Here is a 14,477-nt window from a genome sequence, read left to right on the forward strand (position 1 = left end):
GTGACATAATTGTACAACGCATGCGCACAACTTGGATCGGACTCTCGCGAGAGTTTAGTTTCTTGTATTTCCGGCAATGCAAGCAAACAATTGGTGAGCCTGTTTGCTAAGTTTACAGCGTTGTATTGTATTTTTGTTTACTCCCATCAACCCCAACAATTAAACAATTATACACTTCCGTTATTTATTTTTCAGCGTTAGTGAGATCGAGTCCGCTAGCAGCTACCATTAGCACGCCATTCCAGTGCAGACACTGGACTACAACCTTCAAACATGAAGGTAAGTGGGAAACAGTTTTAAAAAAAGTGGGAAACAACCAATCGGGTGAGACAAATGTGCATCACGGGAGATTACTAGTCGGACGTTTTACGGAGATGCTAATTATAAGAGTGCAATAGTCCCAAATAACACAACTTCGATGGAGTTTGCAAAAGTAGCCCATAATCATCAAAATCTAATTATTTTAATTTTTAAAAAGCAATTTTTTTTGCAAATGAAACAAAATGAGTGGAATGCATTCAGTATACGACGTTGCCAAGATAAATTGCAAGATTGTGATCTTGTTTTGGTTTGTTCATTGCGACAGAGCCCCCATCAAGTTGCTCCTCGTGTAAGAGCACGACGTGGATTCTGAGCTGCTACAAAAGTTCAAGGGGTCAGAGGTTCTTCGTCAACTTGGTATGCGGACCACGACAGAGGAGCGTTTGAAATTGAGGACGTTTTTGCACGTCTTTTAAGTGTCATCCGGTTGTCTAGGAACATGGAGAAGATGTCCCGGGTCACCACGGCCCTGAGCAGCAGCAGCGCCATCAGCGGCCGCACCATGTTCTGCCACTTGGACGCCCCCGCCAACGCCATCAGCGTGTGCCGCGACGCCACGCAGGTGGTGGTGGCCGGCCGCAACATCTTCAAGATCTACTCGCTGGAGGAGGATCAGTTTGCCGAGAAGCTCAACCTGCGCGTGGGGCGCAAGACGTCGCTCAACCTCAGCTGCGCCGATGTCATGTGGCACCAGATGGACGAGAACCTGCTGGCCACCGCCGCCACCAACGGCGCGGTGGTGACGTGGAACCTGGGCAAGCCGTCCCGCAACAAGCAGGACCAGCTGTTTACCGAGCACAAGCGGACGGTCAACAAGGTGTGCTTCCACCCCAGCGAGGTCTACATGCTGCTGAGCGGCTCCCAGGACGGCTTCATGAAGTGCTTCGACTTGCGCAGGAAGGAGTCTGTTAGTACCTTTTCGGGTAGGTAGCCGTTGAGCTAACCGCAGCTAAAATCAAAACGTCACTTTTGTTGTTGTTCTTGTCGTCTTGAAGGTCAGTCGGAGAGCGTGCGGGACGTCCAGTTCAGTATGAAGGATTACTTCACCTTTTCTGCTTCGTTCGAGAACGGCAACGTCCAGCTGTGGGACATCCGACGGCCCGACCGCTACGAGCGAATGTTTACCGCGCACACGGGTCCCGTTTTCTGCTGCGACTGGCACCCCGACGACAGGTGCCTGCGTTACTTAAGGTTTATAATAATAGCCCATTTCATTTCTAAGCGCCTTTCAAAACTCTCAAGGTCACTTTATAGTCACAGGATAAGTTTTTGTGTGGGTGAGCAGCGGTAGCCACAAGCGCCAGCGTTCACTCAACCCGGAATAACTCAAATTGATAGAAAGTTAGCTAGCTAGTTAATAGATAACTAAAAGATAGCTAAAATATCCTGTGACTGTAAAGTGTCCTTGAGAGTTTTGAAAGGCGCTTAGAAATGAAATGTATTATTTAACCCATTCCCTTGCCAAAAGCGGACACATTTTTGGATGGCGAGACTCTAAGTGCGACTTTCCTTCTCAGGGGCTGGTTGGCCACGGGGGGGCGTGACAAAATGGTGAAGGTGTGGGACATGACCGCCAACCGGGCCAAAGAGATCTACTGCGTGCAAACCATCGCCTCGGTGGCGCGGGTCAAGTGGCGTCCGGAGCGCAAATTCCACCTGGCCACCTGCTCCATGATGGTGGACCACAACATTTACGTGTGGGACGTGCGGCGGCCGTTCATCCCCTTCGCCGCCTTCGAGGAGCACAAGGACGTGACCACGGGCATCGTGTGGCGCCACCAGCACGAGCCGCACTTCCTGCTGTCGGGCTCCAAGGACAGCACGCTCTACCAGCACATGTTCAAGGACGCCACGCGGCCCGTGGACAAGGCCAACCCCGAAGGCCTGTGCTTCGGCCTCCTGGGCGACTTGGCCTTCGCCGCCAAGGAGAGCCTGATTAGCGGCGAGGCGCACAGGAAGCCGTACCCCGCCGGCGACCGCCGCTACCCCATCTTCTTCTTCAAGAAACCCGACCCCACCGAACACTTTGCGCACGTCTCCAGCGTCCTCAGCGTCTTCGAGACGGGCTCGGACGGCGTCCGCATGGACTGGTTCGTCCGGACGGCGCGTCGCTACCTCCTGGCCGGCAAGCCCTTCGCCGAGCTGTGCGATCACAATGCCGAGGTGGCTCGCCAGCTCAAGAGGCCTCAGGTGTGCGACAGGAAGAAGTCGAAAAAAACAAATACAGGAGCTGCTGTGAAGGCAGCCACTCTCGAGGCACCATCTTCAAGCCAAAATATGTATATATATAAATTAAATGCTATCTAGCAAGCTACCTAGCTGGCTATCTATTTGCTATCTATTAGCTATCCAGCTAGCTAGCTAAGTAGCTGGCTATCTATTAGCTATATGGCTATCTAGCTTGTCTAATAACTGTCTAGATGGTTATCTATTAGCTATCTGTTAGCTAGCTAGCTTTCTATCTATTTGAGTTACTTCTGGGTTGAGTGAACTCTGGTGCATGTGTCTGCCGCTGCATACCCGCAGAAAAACTGATCTCGTGACTGTAAAGTGACCTTGAGAGTTTTGAAAGCCGCTTATAAACGAAATTTATTAATATTATTATTATTATTTTGGGGGGGTGCATTCACAGGTATCCACAACCTGGACCATGCTGAGAATCATGTTCTCCGACCCTGCAAACATCTCAACGTCTGGTCCCAACCACCTCAGCAAACTTGGCACTTTACCGCTCATGAGCAGGTATCTCCTTGTTCCAAAGTTTTTCTCTCATAATGGAATCTGCAAGGCAACAACCCCCCCCCCCCCCCTGATGTCTCCAGCTTCAATCTGAAGGAGAACGAAAGCAGGCTGGAGCGCAACAAAGGCGACAGCAGACAGGACAATCTCCTCCTGGAACCAGAAAATGTCTGCAATAATAACGAAGGTGAGGGAAGGCGGGGGTCAGAAACCCCAATCGGTCAAGAGTGACCAGGTTGCGTGGAATTTGCCTTCAGAAAACGAGGAGACGGAAGGCAGCGAGGGCCAAGCTGAGTACATGTTTGGTGACGCCGAGCTGGACGACGACGATCTCTATTCCATGGAACACGACAACCCACCAGGTCGGTCCTGCTTTTGTCCTTCTCCGTCCACCCCCGAGGCCACCTTCAACCGTCCGTTGTCTCCCGGCAGAGGAGGTGGAGTGCACCCTCCCTCAGGAAGCCTTCCAGCTGCGCCACGACATCCTCGACAACCCGTCGGCCCCCGAGCACCTTCAGCAGGACAAGGCGGAGTCGCCGCACGTCAGCGGCAACGAGGCGGAAGTGACGTCGTGCTTGACGCCCATCGAGTCCTTCTCGCTCATCTCCATCTCGCAGCCGCTCTTCACGCCAGAGTTGCCGGCTAGCTTCTTCTGCCCCATCGTGCGCCAGATGCTAGGCTACTACGCCGAGAAGGGCGACGTGCAGATGGCCGTGTCGGTGCTCATCGTCTTGGGAGAGCGAATCCGCAAAGAGATTGATGACCTGACCCAGGTAATAATAATAAAAAAAATCATTTATAAGCGCCTTTCAAAACTCTCAAGGTCACTTTACAGTCATGGGATAAGTTTTTCTGTGGGTGAGCAGCAGCACTCAACCCACTCATAGAAAGCTAACTAGACAGCTAATAGGTAATAATAATAATACATGTAATGACATGTATAAGCCTTTAGCTAGAAAATACAGTGCTCTCAAGGACACTTTACAGTCACAGATTAGCATAGATGCCCGCAATCTTTTCGTCTCCCCCGAATTTTCACCACATCATTGAAGACATAACGAAGCAGGCCACCATCTTGCGCACTCCATTTTGTTTTAGGAGCACTGGTACACGTCGTACATCGACCTGCTGCAGCGTTTCGAGTTGTGGAACGTGTCCAACCAGGTGATCAAGCTGAGTACGTGCGGCACCATTACTTGCCTCAATCAGACTTCCACCACGCTGCACATCAACTGCAGCAACTGCAAGCGGCCCATGAACAACCGGGGCTGGATTTGCGACAGGTAGGGATGGCGGGGGGGAATACCCGTCCCCGGCTTGCCTTTTTGTTAAAAGTAGCGCCTCCATCTTTGCTCGGTAGGTGCCACCAATGCGCCAGCGTTTGCGCGGTGTGCCACCACGTGGTCAAGGGCCTGTTTGTGTGGTGCCAGGGTTGCAGTCACGGCGGCCACCTGGAGCATATCATCAAGTGGCTCAAGAGCAGCCCTCACTGCCCCGCTGGGTGTGGACATTTGTGTGAGTACACGTGAGCTTGGGGGGGGTCGAACGTACGCAAACAATGACGACCTTGCGCTTCCCTTAAAACCGAAGCGACAATCAAAACGGAATCACACGTATGCGCTTCTTTCTATGCAACTCGGGACACTAGAATGGTTAACTCTAATTTGTCATCTTTTGATTTTGAGTTTTTTTTTATTTAGATTATTTTTAAAATAGGGCTGAAATGTACAGAATAAAATAAAATCATTTCAACAGTTTTATGTAAGAGGAAGAGTCAGTTTATTTTTTTCACAATAAAACAATTATTTTTTTGGGAAGTAAACATTCAGCAGGATATTTTGCAAACACAAAAAAAATAATAGGCAGATTGGAAAGCTCGCATCTAGAAAATCACATTTATTGTGAAAAAAATCACAATTTATTGTGAGGAAAAATAAAATCACAGTTTTTGTGAGAAAAAAAATCATATTTATTGAAGAGATAATAATAAGAGAAAAAACGGTGACGTGAAAGCACTTCCTCCATGAAGTCAATCTTCGGTGGATGGAAATGAAGACCGCGCGCAGCCCTCTTGCCCACCAAGAGTCTATATCACCGCCTTCCTGCAGTCGAGAAGCACGCTGACCAACACGTGCGAGGGTCACGCGTGTGCCCCATCTTGCCTTCTTGTCTTGGAGCTCCTCCCCCACCTCGAGTCTGTCGATCTCCGATGGCGTTCGGGTGGGCTCTGCGTCCGGCCTGGTTTCCGTGGGAATCGTTTGGGGTGGTCGTCTACACCCGCCGTCGTGGCCGCTGCGACAAAGAGCAAAAGAAGGGGACCTTTGGGCTAGCTACGTAGCTTTCTGTCTATTTGAGTTATTGCGGGTTGAGCGAACGCTGAACGCCTAGCTAGCTATTTGCTATTTATTATCTATCAGCTATCTGTTGTATGTTTGTCTGAACGGTTATTTAGCTAGCTATCTATAGTCTGGCTCGCTGGATAACTATCTAGCTGTCTAGCTATTAGCTAACTGGCTATCTGAGTTATTCCGGGTTGAGTGAACGCTGGCGCATTAGGCGACTCGCTTCAATCATTCAAATTGATGGTGGCGGCCATTTTGTTCTTGGACACCCACATCACTTACCACCTTTTATAGATTTTCACACTTAAAGACGAGGATGGTGACCGTTTTCAAAATTGCAACAGGCACGCACATCGTTTTTCGTTTCCATAACGACAGCGCCGTGATTTTTTTACGAGACATTGGCTTCCTAGCGTGACTCACCTGTCAGGATTTAAGGCCTTTCCCAGCTGTCGGTCACTTTCTCCGGGGCGCTCAGTCGCCTCAGGCTCTGAAGCACGCTTTGTAAAGTTTCCGCTGTGGGCGGGGCAGGAAACAAGCGGCGTCAGACGGACACCACGCCCACGCCATCGCTCGTTCGCCGAGCGCCTTACCCAATTCCTCTTCGTACGCGTCGAGTTGATTGGCAAGCTCGGCTGCGTCCGGAGAGGCGGCAGCTAACCAGGTAAAAGATCGATCATCAGGTTAATCAAATATTTTTTAAATGAATGTCAGCTGATGACTTTAACCCCTGCCCCATCTACCTGGTTCCGTTTTTTTGCCGTTTAAGGAGGCGATCAGTTGTGAGCGACACGCTCGCGCTCGGGTCAGGATGGCGCTCATGTCCTGGGTGAGTCGGTGGTTCTCAGCCAGTTGGTCATGCACCCTCCTCCACGCCATCTTGTCCTCCATCAGGCATCCCTCCATGACGGCGCGCAGCTCCTTCTCTTGCGACACTTGGCCGCGCAGGGTCTCCACTTCCTCGCAGCGCTGGGACGGACGTGGACATGGGGGTGAGTGGACAAGGTCACTCGCGCCTCGTCGGGTAGCGGCGGCGCGTTACCTTATGCAGCTGAATGGCCATCTCTTGCATCTCGGCCTCCAGCTGGTCGGCGTACGACTGCTCCAGGGCGTCGCTAAGGGGTCGGGCGCTGCTGTGCCATCTGGCGATCGCTGAGGTCATCTTGCGTTTTGGCCCGAACAATCTGGAAAGTCCCAAAAGTCTTTAAAATTTAAACCTTGAAACCCAAAATACAGTGATACCTTGGCTTATGAACTTAATTGGTTCCTCGACAGAGTGTAAGGCAAAAACTGTGTATCCCAAAAATTAATTGCCCATAGGAAACCATTAAAATGAGAATAATCCGTTCCCGGGCCCCGTAAAACATCATTTTCTTCTAAATAAGCCTTAAAACTGCAGAAAAAATACCTTATTTTATGTATAATAAATGTGCTATGGTATTATAAGTAAAGAAGTAAACTGTGTTGTATAATAAAGTCCTTTTATTGACCTTTGTGATGGTCGTTGATGGAATGGAGTGGCCGGCCGGTTTCATCAGCATTAAACACTTCATGAGGAACGTAGCCTTCTTCGTTCACCATCTTAAAGAATGATTCCTTGTAAGCTTTGGCAGCTTTATCGTCAGGACTGGCTGCCTCACCATGACGAATGACACTATGAATCCCTGTACGACGCTTAAAGTTCTAGAACCATCCGTGGCTCGCCTTGAAATCATCAATGGATGACGAACTTCCAGGTTGCCTCTTGACGATATCCGAGTGAAGTTGCCGTGCTTTCTCTGCGATAATTTTACCTAGTTCCTCATCAATTGTGTTCTGTTTAGTTGGGTTGATAGCTTTTTGCATCAAGCGTACAGATGGCTTGTGCGGGTTATTTGTGGAGCCTGATTGATGGGATATTTTAACTTATTGTCGCACTATGTGTGTATCCCAAAAAATAGTTTGTATGCCAAGGTTAAATTTTCATAAATTTAACGTTCGTAAACTGAAAAGTTATAAACTGAGGTATCACTGTATTGAATAAATGGTTCGTCCTGCGCGGTCCTTACGTGATGCCAATTTCCTTGAGGTCGTTCTCCGTCAGGGTGAGAAAAATGCGGAGATCGATGTCCTGCTCCTCAAGTAAAGGAAGGTACTTGGAGAAGCCGAGTTGTTCCAAGAATTCCGCCAAATCCTGCAGGAATCAAAAGAGTCAGACATTTTTTTTTTAAATTCTTACGCAAGACAAAAAAAAATGGACGCGCCTTTGGACCGTTGTAGGACGACGCAGCTGCAGGGTCGTTGCCGGCGTGGCGACTTTTTCCTTTGGCGTGATGCGTCTTTGTTGCTCGCCGCGAGCTACTTTCCGGGCACGGGTCCGAATCCTGACGAGGGGACAAAAGAGCATGACATGTATCACTGCTAACTTTTTTTTGCCGTTGACTCACCTCGTTGCTCTCGACGGAGCCTTCCCAGCCCATCGGGTGAGGCAAACCTTCACTGCTGCTGCTGCTGCTTCTCATGGTGGGCATGTCGTGATCAAAGAACGGACTTTCGTCTGCGCACACGCCAACGGACTATTTTGTTTTGCGCTACGCTATTAGCGCAAGATTACAAATGGTGGTGGTTTGACCTCGGCTGCTGTTGCTCTGACCATCCGCCTCGTTGATGGGCGAGGTGACGTCGCGGTAGCGGATGCCGTCGCTGTGTTCGCTGGACACGCCCACCCGGAACTTGGCGATGGCCTGGGGTCCGTCGTGGATGCTGGCGCCTTTGGCTCGGCCGCGCCGAGGCCTCGGCTGGGCGCCGTCCGAATCCTCGGAGGAGCTCAGGTCTCGGAAGGAAAGTCCTGCGGAGCAGTGGCGTCGTGTTAGGTGGCTGCACGTCGCATCAGATCAAACGCGGCAATGTACCCGTTTTGTTCCTGGGACAGCGCGAATCGATGAGGCCGGCAATTTTGGTGTAGCCGTACAACATGGCGAGGGATCGGGCCGTCTCGCCTTTAGCGTTGCGCTCGTCCGCTTTCACCTTCTGTCCACGCCGTTCCACAAAACATTTTCTTTCAACATTTCAGATGTGAATCCAAAAGGGGGGAAGCGCCGAGTTGGACGACACGAGATCCTCACGTGATCTAATAGGTACTGAACGATGATTTCATGCCCGGCAGCGGCGGCCTCCATTAGGGGAGTAAATCCGGACCCAGGCTCCCTAAGGAAAGCGATGGCGTGTGAACCAACGATGACGTCGTAGCAGTAGGTTAGTTGACAAAACATCACATCAACTTTTTATGTTGATTTTACCTCACGTTGGCATCGGCGTTGTTATCCAGCAAAAACTTGACCATCTGCTGGTGTCCTGCGCTGGTACAATGGAACAACGCCGTCCAGCCACGACAGTCTTTCACCTCCAACTCAGCGCCTTGCTTTTGGAACCCAAAGAAACGCGTTTTGAATTAAAAAAAAAACAACACATTTTTTCAATAGGATAGTCTACGTCATACGTGGAGCAGAAAGTAGGCGATGCTTTCATTGCCGCAGCTGGCGGCCAGCATCAGGGGGGTTTGTCCTTTGGCGGTGGTGGCGTTGACGTTCACGCCGACCTCTAGCAGGAGGTTGGCAATGTTGTCGTGGCCAATGTACGAAGCGTACATCAGGGGGGTCCATCCTCCCACGTTCTTCCCGTTCAAGTCTCCCTCTTGCCTGGGTGAAAAAAAACAGATGCTTATATTCCCTTGTTTGCAAATGCAAACCAAGGCTAGTGTACTACTGTCATATAATATTGGGTTATGACTTGGATCTTTTATCCATCGATTTTGCCACTGAAGTGTCAAAAACTATCAACCTTTGTATGCACTCCGCCACCACGTCGTACTGCCCAATGGAGCAGGCGGTGTACAGGTCCAGGGGGACGTCCAGCTCCTCAGGGCTCACCGGGGACTCTCCCAGCCACAGGGACAAACTCACGCCGAGCTGCTCGGACTCGCTAGCCTCGTCGCTTAGCTCCGACATCGCCGTCTTCTTTTTGTTTATTTTTTCCCCCCCCACAAGCTAATCTTTTGAAATTCAACCTCAGTCAAGCTAGCTCCACAGGCTAGCTTCAACTTTAAAAACAGTCGCTAACGAATCACATATTCGGTGAAAAAACTTTAGACTGTAGCGAATTTTAAGTAATGACCGAAATATGAATATTTATATGCACATATATATATTCTAGATTTTGTTTAACGCGGCGATAGTTACTTTCCTCATCGTTAAAAGTCGTGTTTATGCGACATTCCCTTTCAGCTTCCGGGTGCGCCTATGACGTGTAATGACGTAAAAAAGACGCGACCGATTGCAAGAAATAAGATATTGTCCAAGCCTAAAAAGTATTCTTTTATTGTGTTTTATAAACATCATTCACATGTGTGAAAACACAAATACATGCAAATGTGTGTGTGTGTGTTTTATATATATATATATATATATATATATATATATATATATATATATATATATATATATATATATATATATATATATATATATATATATATTGTCCGTGTATTACTCCAACATTTTGTCACTGGTCCCAAATTACAAAAAATTGAAGCGAAAAACCTCATTTGAGTCCGGGTTTGCATCCTGACCTCCAGTTAGAGCCCGGTTCTCCACTTTGGCTTGAGCTTTCCGATGGAAACACGATTTTTTCGGTGATTCTGACTTGACTTTGATCTGAGCAGATGTAACTTCTGCAAAGAAAAACGGTGGCAAATAATGGTGTCGTGTCACGCAAACATCTGCTGATAGGAAAACCCACCATTCTGGATGAGTTTGAACTGTTTGTTCTTTTCTTCTTCCATTTTCTTCCTGTAGTCTCCTGCCATGGCCCGCATCACCTGTCGTTTCTTCACCAGAGGAGCTTTGGAGCTATGCAGTGTTTTGAGTGCATGAGATGCATCTTCTCCTGCAAGGAAAACACATCCTAAACAATCCATTGATGGTAACGGTAGGACAACATCTTATCAAAGTCTTCCTTGCTTGTTTGAGCCATGAGTAATGTGAAAAACCTTAACCTGAAGCAGATGAGTCATATTGGGGCAAAAATAATAAATTCCCTCCCTTTATTCAAAAAGGGGATGTTATGTCAAATGTCGGGTGCAGATAATGTACAAACATATCACAGGTGAACGTCGTAGATGTTTTTTTAGAGAGCCATTGTGTGAAACACCAAAATATATCCAATACTAACTCTGTTTTGGAGTGGCCTTCTGTGACTTCAATCCCAGCTCCAGTTGTTCAATACACCAGTCCAATTGCCTTTTAAATTGCTCTTCTGCACTCTGAAACACAGTCACATCAAATCAACACAATATGATTGGTGACAAAGAGCAATGTGAAAATGTTCGCTACAAACCAGCTCTGTGTTCTCGCCCGCTTGACTCTCTTCGTTTTCACTTGTTTCTTTGGGCTTCTGGGTTGCTTTTTGCTTGGCAGATTTCTTTTTCTTTGTTTTTGATCGGGCGGCCTGTTTTAGTGGCAAGCTGTCCTCTGGCACAGTGGAAGAACTGTCTTCTCTGATACAGCCAACAACTCCTGTGGTCTCTGCTGCCATGTCTCCACAGCCAGCGGGGTTGAGTTTTTAATCGAGTTCTAGTATTTACGAATGAAGGTGATATTTTGTACGTGAGGTAGTAGCTGAGTTAAGAAGTGATCGTTTTAAGCATATGTTTAATTTAAAGACACACGCACTTTTCTTCAATAATTTCACAATTGCGCAAGTTCTATTGACAAGACACGCATCTAGTATGTATATTCTAGTACTTACAATGTATTTAAAGTACACCATTTGCTCATCAATCATGAATCGTCAGGAATATATTTACATACAGTGTGTTCATCTCGACTAATATTCGACCACATACACACATATCAATGCTATTTTAAAACGTTCATAATTCACGTCGTATGAAACTTACCACGGCCGTCACGACAAATAACGTCCGGAAAGGATCATTGGTGCGATGTAAAAACGTTCCGCCTTGATCATCTTTACGTGACACTAATGTTGCAGTCACCATTGTGAATATTTTGGTAGTCACCAAGTTATTATATTTACCCACTTCTCTAATTTAATTGAAAAATAACCAATGAATGAATGAATCAAGAAAGAATTGGATCTGCCTCTGATTTTTAACAAGAAAATACACTGTTTTTATGAGTTTCAAAAATGTGGGGCTTATGTATATATAACGTAGGCCATCAAATTATATCGTTTTAAGAATATTGTAATAAAATTGTAATATTGTAATAAAAACATCCACGTTAAATCAAAGGTTACGTTTGGAGGGTAGTTGGTTCATCATTTCAACCAATCGTATTTCGACGACTTGCCTTTGAGCCAATCGTTGAGGTTTGAAGGCGGGCACTCATGCTATAAACTCTGTCGCGGAGCGCCAAACGCGGCAGTTGACCACGTCACCGCTTGAGTCGTCAGTTCGTTTCGCCGCGGAAGGAGTCCAAATGTAAGTACAAAGTTAATTTTTTTTGAATATTGAGTTTCATTTTTAATGCTGTGTTAACGCGAGACACGATTTCATTGTCTGTTTTTCAAGTTAGTTTCCTAAGCTACTTTGATGTGTATGTTTGTGTCCATTGTCAACAACATGGTGCGCGCCAGAAGATACTAGCAAGAAAGCTAACGCTACCGTTTTTTGAAAAACAAGTACCGTATAAACCATCTTGCTATTATTTTTACCCTTGCAAAGACTAGAAGCTTTGCTTTAGACTGAAATCGCGTGTGAGGAAGAACTCAAATTGTACATAAAAACACACTTGGCCTCAAGAACGCTACATGGCGCCGTTTTGCTCCCTTGAAAGCGAAACGTTAGTTTTTGCTGTGGAAGGAACGTGCATGACGGTGTAGCTTAATGGCGCCTTTGCAATTATGAGCTTAACCTACATTTACTTTTAATTGACTTTTATGGACGGATGAATGTTGCGCATTGACGAAACGTGTTGTGCAATGATTTGGGCGCGAGTGAACAGTCGCGCCATTCTCCATTTGAAATCGTGGTCTAATTACATTTGTTTTATCCCCCCCCCCCCCCCCCCCCCACAAGTCAACCCAGTGACCAATGGCTCGTACCAAGCAGACCGCGCGTAAATCCACTGGAGGAAAGGCTCCCAGGAAGCAGCTGGCCACAAAGGCTGCTAGGAAGAGCGCACCATCCACTGGTGGAGTCAAAAAGCCCCACAGATATAGGTTCCGAGCCCTCTCTTTTGATCAAGTTTCCCGTTATTAAATGCCTCCCACCCACTGATTACTCTTGTGTTTTCCCAGGCCTGGCACCGTAGCCCTGCGTGAGATCCGTCGATACCAGAAGTCCACCGAGCTGCTCATTAGGAAGCTTCCTTTCCAGCGTCTGGTCAGGGAAATTGCACAGGATTTCAAGACCGATCTCCGATTCCAGAGCGCCGCCATTGGAGCCCTGCAGGTTATTATTATAGTCCTATATCTACTAATTCTTTTTTTTACTTTGCTGCTGTGAATTAGCAGTTTTCCCAATGTAAGGCAAATAAAGGTATCATTTTTCCAACATATTTTGGAGGGATGTACAATTAAATCTAAACTTGTTTTTATTTCTCATTTCAGGAGGCCAGCGAGGCTTATTTGGTCGGACTGTTTGAAGACACCAACTTGTGCGCCATCCACGCCAAGAGGGTCACAATCATGCCCAAGGACATCCAACTGGCCAGGCGAATCAGGGGGGAGCGTGCATAACTTTTATTTTTACTAGTTGGGGGTGGTGGTTTTGTAAATTGTTGACTGTTCTCAGACTGCAGCTCCCAGTGTCATGATTTTATTTTATTATTTACTTTCACTTTGTCATTCAGTACTTGTAATATGCATGAGATAGTTTGGAATCTGTTAACTTGTTTCTCTTTGCCCATCTTTAATCCTGTGTGTGCATGACATGGGGTTTTCTTCTTGTAAATAAAGTTTCCACTACCTCAACTGGAGTTTTTGGGTTGTTTGTTTTTTCAATAAGTGAGTGGATTGGACAAAGACAAGCACATGAAGTGCACCGGCCTGTTCAATTGTGTGTGTAAAAGTTTTTACACGCTTGAACACTCAAGATCTGTTTTTTTTTTTCATATAGATATACTGCCCTGTAAAGGTTGCTTTAAATGTTTATTATAAATCAGTATACACACGTTCCAGATGTCATTTGTTTTCCTCATTTTCTTGATCAGGGAGCAATCCGGGTAAATGCTGGTAAAGTTCTTTCTCCAACTGCACGTCGATTTCCGACTGGCCCCTCAAAGCGCACCACAGCAGAAATCCGAATGCGATCACACTGAAGGGGAGCACTTTCCACCAGGGGCGTTGAACCTGGCTCCCCATGGAGCGCTCCACCTTCCAAGTCCTGTGACTGGCTTCGCTGGTGGAGAAGCGGATTGGCTTGTTATTCACCTCTTCCTGGACATCTTGTTCCGGCTTATTCGGCTCGGCAAGCAAATGATGGCTCAAGGTCAGAGGCCGCACGCTGCAGACAAAAAACGGGATTTAATGACATGTCAACACGGGAAACCATAGACTGACCGTACTTGAACGAGGTTTATTAAGGATTATTCGTGAAAATATATGCATTATTTTTGGCCGCATGCCCCCTTTCCTACACATGCACGACTACTTTAGCTGTCCTCGACTGGAGGTCAGGTGTGTAGTTAAGGACAAATACAAGTGAAAGACACTATCTCCTTGCATCATCTCTTGGGTGGAAGAACACAGTATAGTGTGGGGTTATTGTCAAATACAGATTGTTCTATGAAGCACTCACCTCATAGTTGCATTAGTGTGACGAATTAACATTGACGTACCACGACTCAAAGTTCTGCTTTTCAAACCAATGAAAACTTGAGCCATTGTAGCCTGCTATGTGTGCAAATGATCATTTTAGGAAACAGAGGTCGATGAAAGCGGACGGTTTATGTCTCCTATATCATGTAACAAAGTTGTACGACCAAGCTATAGTTCCGACTCAAAACATCGTCTCACAATCTTGCAGTCCTACCAGTAACCCGGGAGGCTTCTGTTTTGCCTGTATTTAAAGCG

The 14,477-nt window shown here is 47.1% G+C and overlaps 5 protein-coding genes across 9 annotated transcripts; 2 read left to right on the forward strand and 3 right to left on the reverse strand.

The window, feature by feature from the left end:
• Positions 1-46: 46 nt before the first annotated feature.
• wdr24 (WD repeat domain 24) lies at positions 47-10,604 on the forward strand. 5 transcript variants are annotated; one of them, XR_016117470.1, is made up of 16 exons: positions 100-279; positions 587-678; positions 757-1,244; positions 1,317-1,494; positions 1,839-2,511; positions 2,954-3,063; positions 3,144-3,247; positions 3,318-3,422; positions 3,493-3,833; positions 4,159-4,343; positions 4,421-4,575; positions 5,934-6,066; positions 6,172-6,231; positions 6,297-6,394; positions 8,455-8,636; positions 10,235-10,604. XR_016117470.1 is itself a non-coding variant. In XM_089015247.1 (11 exons), the coding sequence occupies exons 3-11, from the start codon at positions 761-763 to the stop codon at positions 4,587-4,589; spliced, it is 2,349 nt and encodes a 782-aa protein (XP_088871373.1). In that variant the 5' UTR covers positions 100-279; positions 587-678; positions 757-760; the 3' UTR covers positions 4,590-4,735. The 5 variants fall into 5 exon arrangements, 1 of the variants encoding a protein (XP_088871373.1); XR_016117468.1 differs by lacking the exons at positions 5,934-6,066; positions 6,172-6,231 and adding an exon at positions 47-93 and having other exon boundaries at positions 196-279; XR_016117467.1 differs by lacking the exons at positions 5,934-6,066; positions 6,172-6,231.
• On the reverse strand, positions 4,801-9,688 carry anks3 (ankyrin repeat and sterile alpha motif domain containing 3). The gene is made up of 14 exons (XM_089015248.1): positions 9,222-9,688; positions 8,881-9,079; positions 8,681-8,802; positions 8,507-8,588; positions 8,294-8,411; positions 8,014-8,229; positions 7,829-7,938; positions 7,646-7,765; positions 7,451-7,575; positions 6,445-6,586; positions 6,146-6,371; positions 5,996-6,058; positions 5,826-5,918; positions 4,801-5,352 (listed from the first exon to the last, which is right to left on the reverse strand). Exons 1-13 carry the CDS (start codon positions 9,386-9,388, stop codon positions 5,836-5,838), a joined length of 1,773 nt encoding a protein of 590 aa, XP_088871374.1. The 5' UTR covers positions 9,389-9,688; the 3' UTR covers positions 4,801-5,352; positions 5,826-5,835.
• Positions 9,905-11,448, reverse strand: lg15h8orf33 (linkage group 15 C8orf33 homolog). Its single transcript, XM_089015249.1, has 4 exons — positions 10,776-11,448; positions 10,611-10,701; positions 10,179-10,325; positions 9,905-10,110 (listed from the first exon to the last, which is right to left on the reverse strand). The coding sequence occupies exons 1-4, from the start codon at positions 10,971-10,973 to the stop codon at positions 9,956-9,958; spliced, it is 591 nt and encodes a 196-aa protein (XP_088871375.1). The 5' UTR covers positions 10,974-11,448; the 3' UTR covers positions 9,905-9,955.
• Positions 11,449-11,752: 304 nt separating this feature from the next.
• Positions 11,753-13,376, forward strand: h3f3d (H3 histone, family 3D). The gene is made up of 4 exons (XM_089015250.1): positions 11,753-11,883; positions 12,481-12,623; positions 12,702-12,855; positions 13,014-13,376. Exons 2-4 carry the CDS (start codon positions 12,496-12,498, stop codon positions 13,140-13,142), a joined length of 411 nt encoding a protein of 136 aa, XP_088871376.1. The 5' UTR covers positions 11,753-11,883; positions 12,481-12,495; the 3' UTR covers positions 13,143-13,376.
• Positions 13,377-13,534: 158 nt separating this feature from the next.
• uqcc4 (ubiquinol-cytochrome c reductase complex assembly factor 4) lies at positions 13,535-14,413 on the reverse strand. Its single transcript, XM_089015252.1, has 2 exons — positions 14,203-14,413; positions 13,535-13,908 (listed from the first exon to the last, which is right to left on the reverse strand). The coding sequence occupies exons 1-2, from the start codon at positions 14,286-14,288 to the stop codon at positions 13,587-13,589; spliced, it is 408 nt and encodes a 135-aa protein (XP_088871378.1). The 5' UTR covers positions 14,289-14,413; the 3' UTR covers positions 13,535-13,586.
• Between the last annotated feature and the right edge of the window lie 64 nt (positions 14,414-14,477).

Source organism: Hippocampus bargibanti, linkage group LG15 (genome assembly GCF_051943395.1).
Source record: "Hippocampus bargibanti isolate YZ-2025 linkage group LG15, ASM5194339v1, whole genome shotgun sequence".
Classification (NCBI taxonomy): domain Eukaryota; kingdom Metazoa; phylum Chordata; class Actinopteri; order Syngnathiformes; family Syngnathidae; genus Hippocampus; species Hippocampus bargibanti.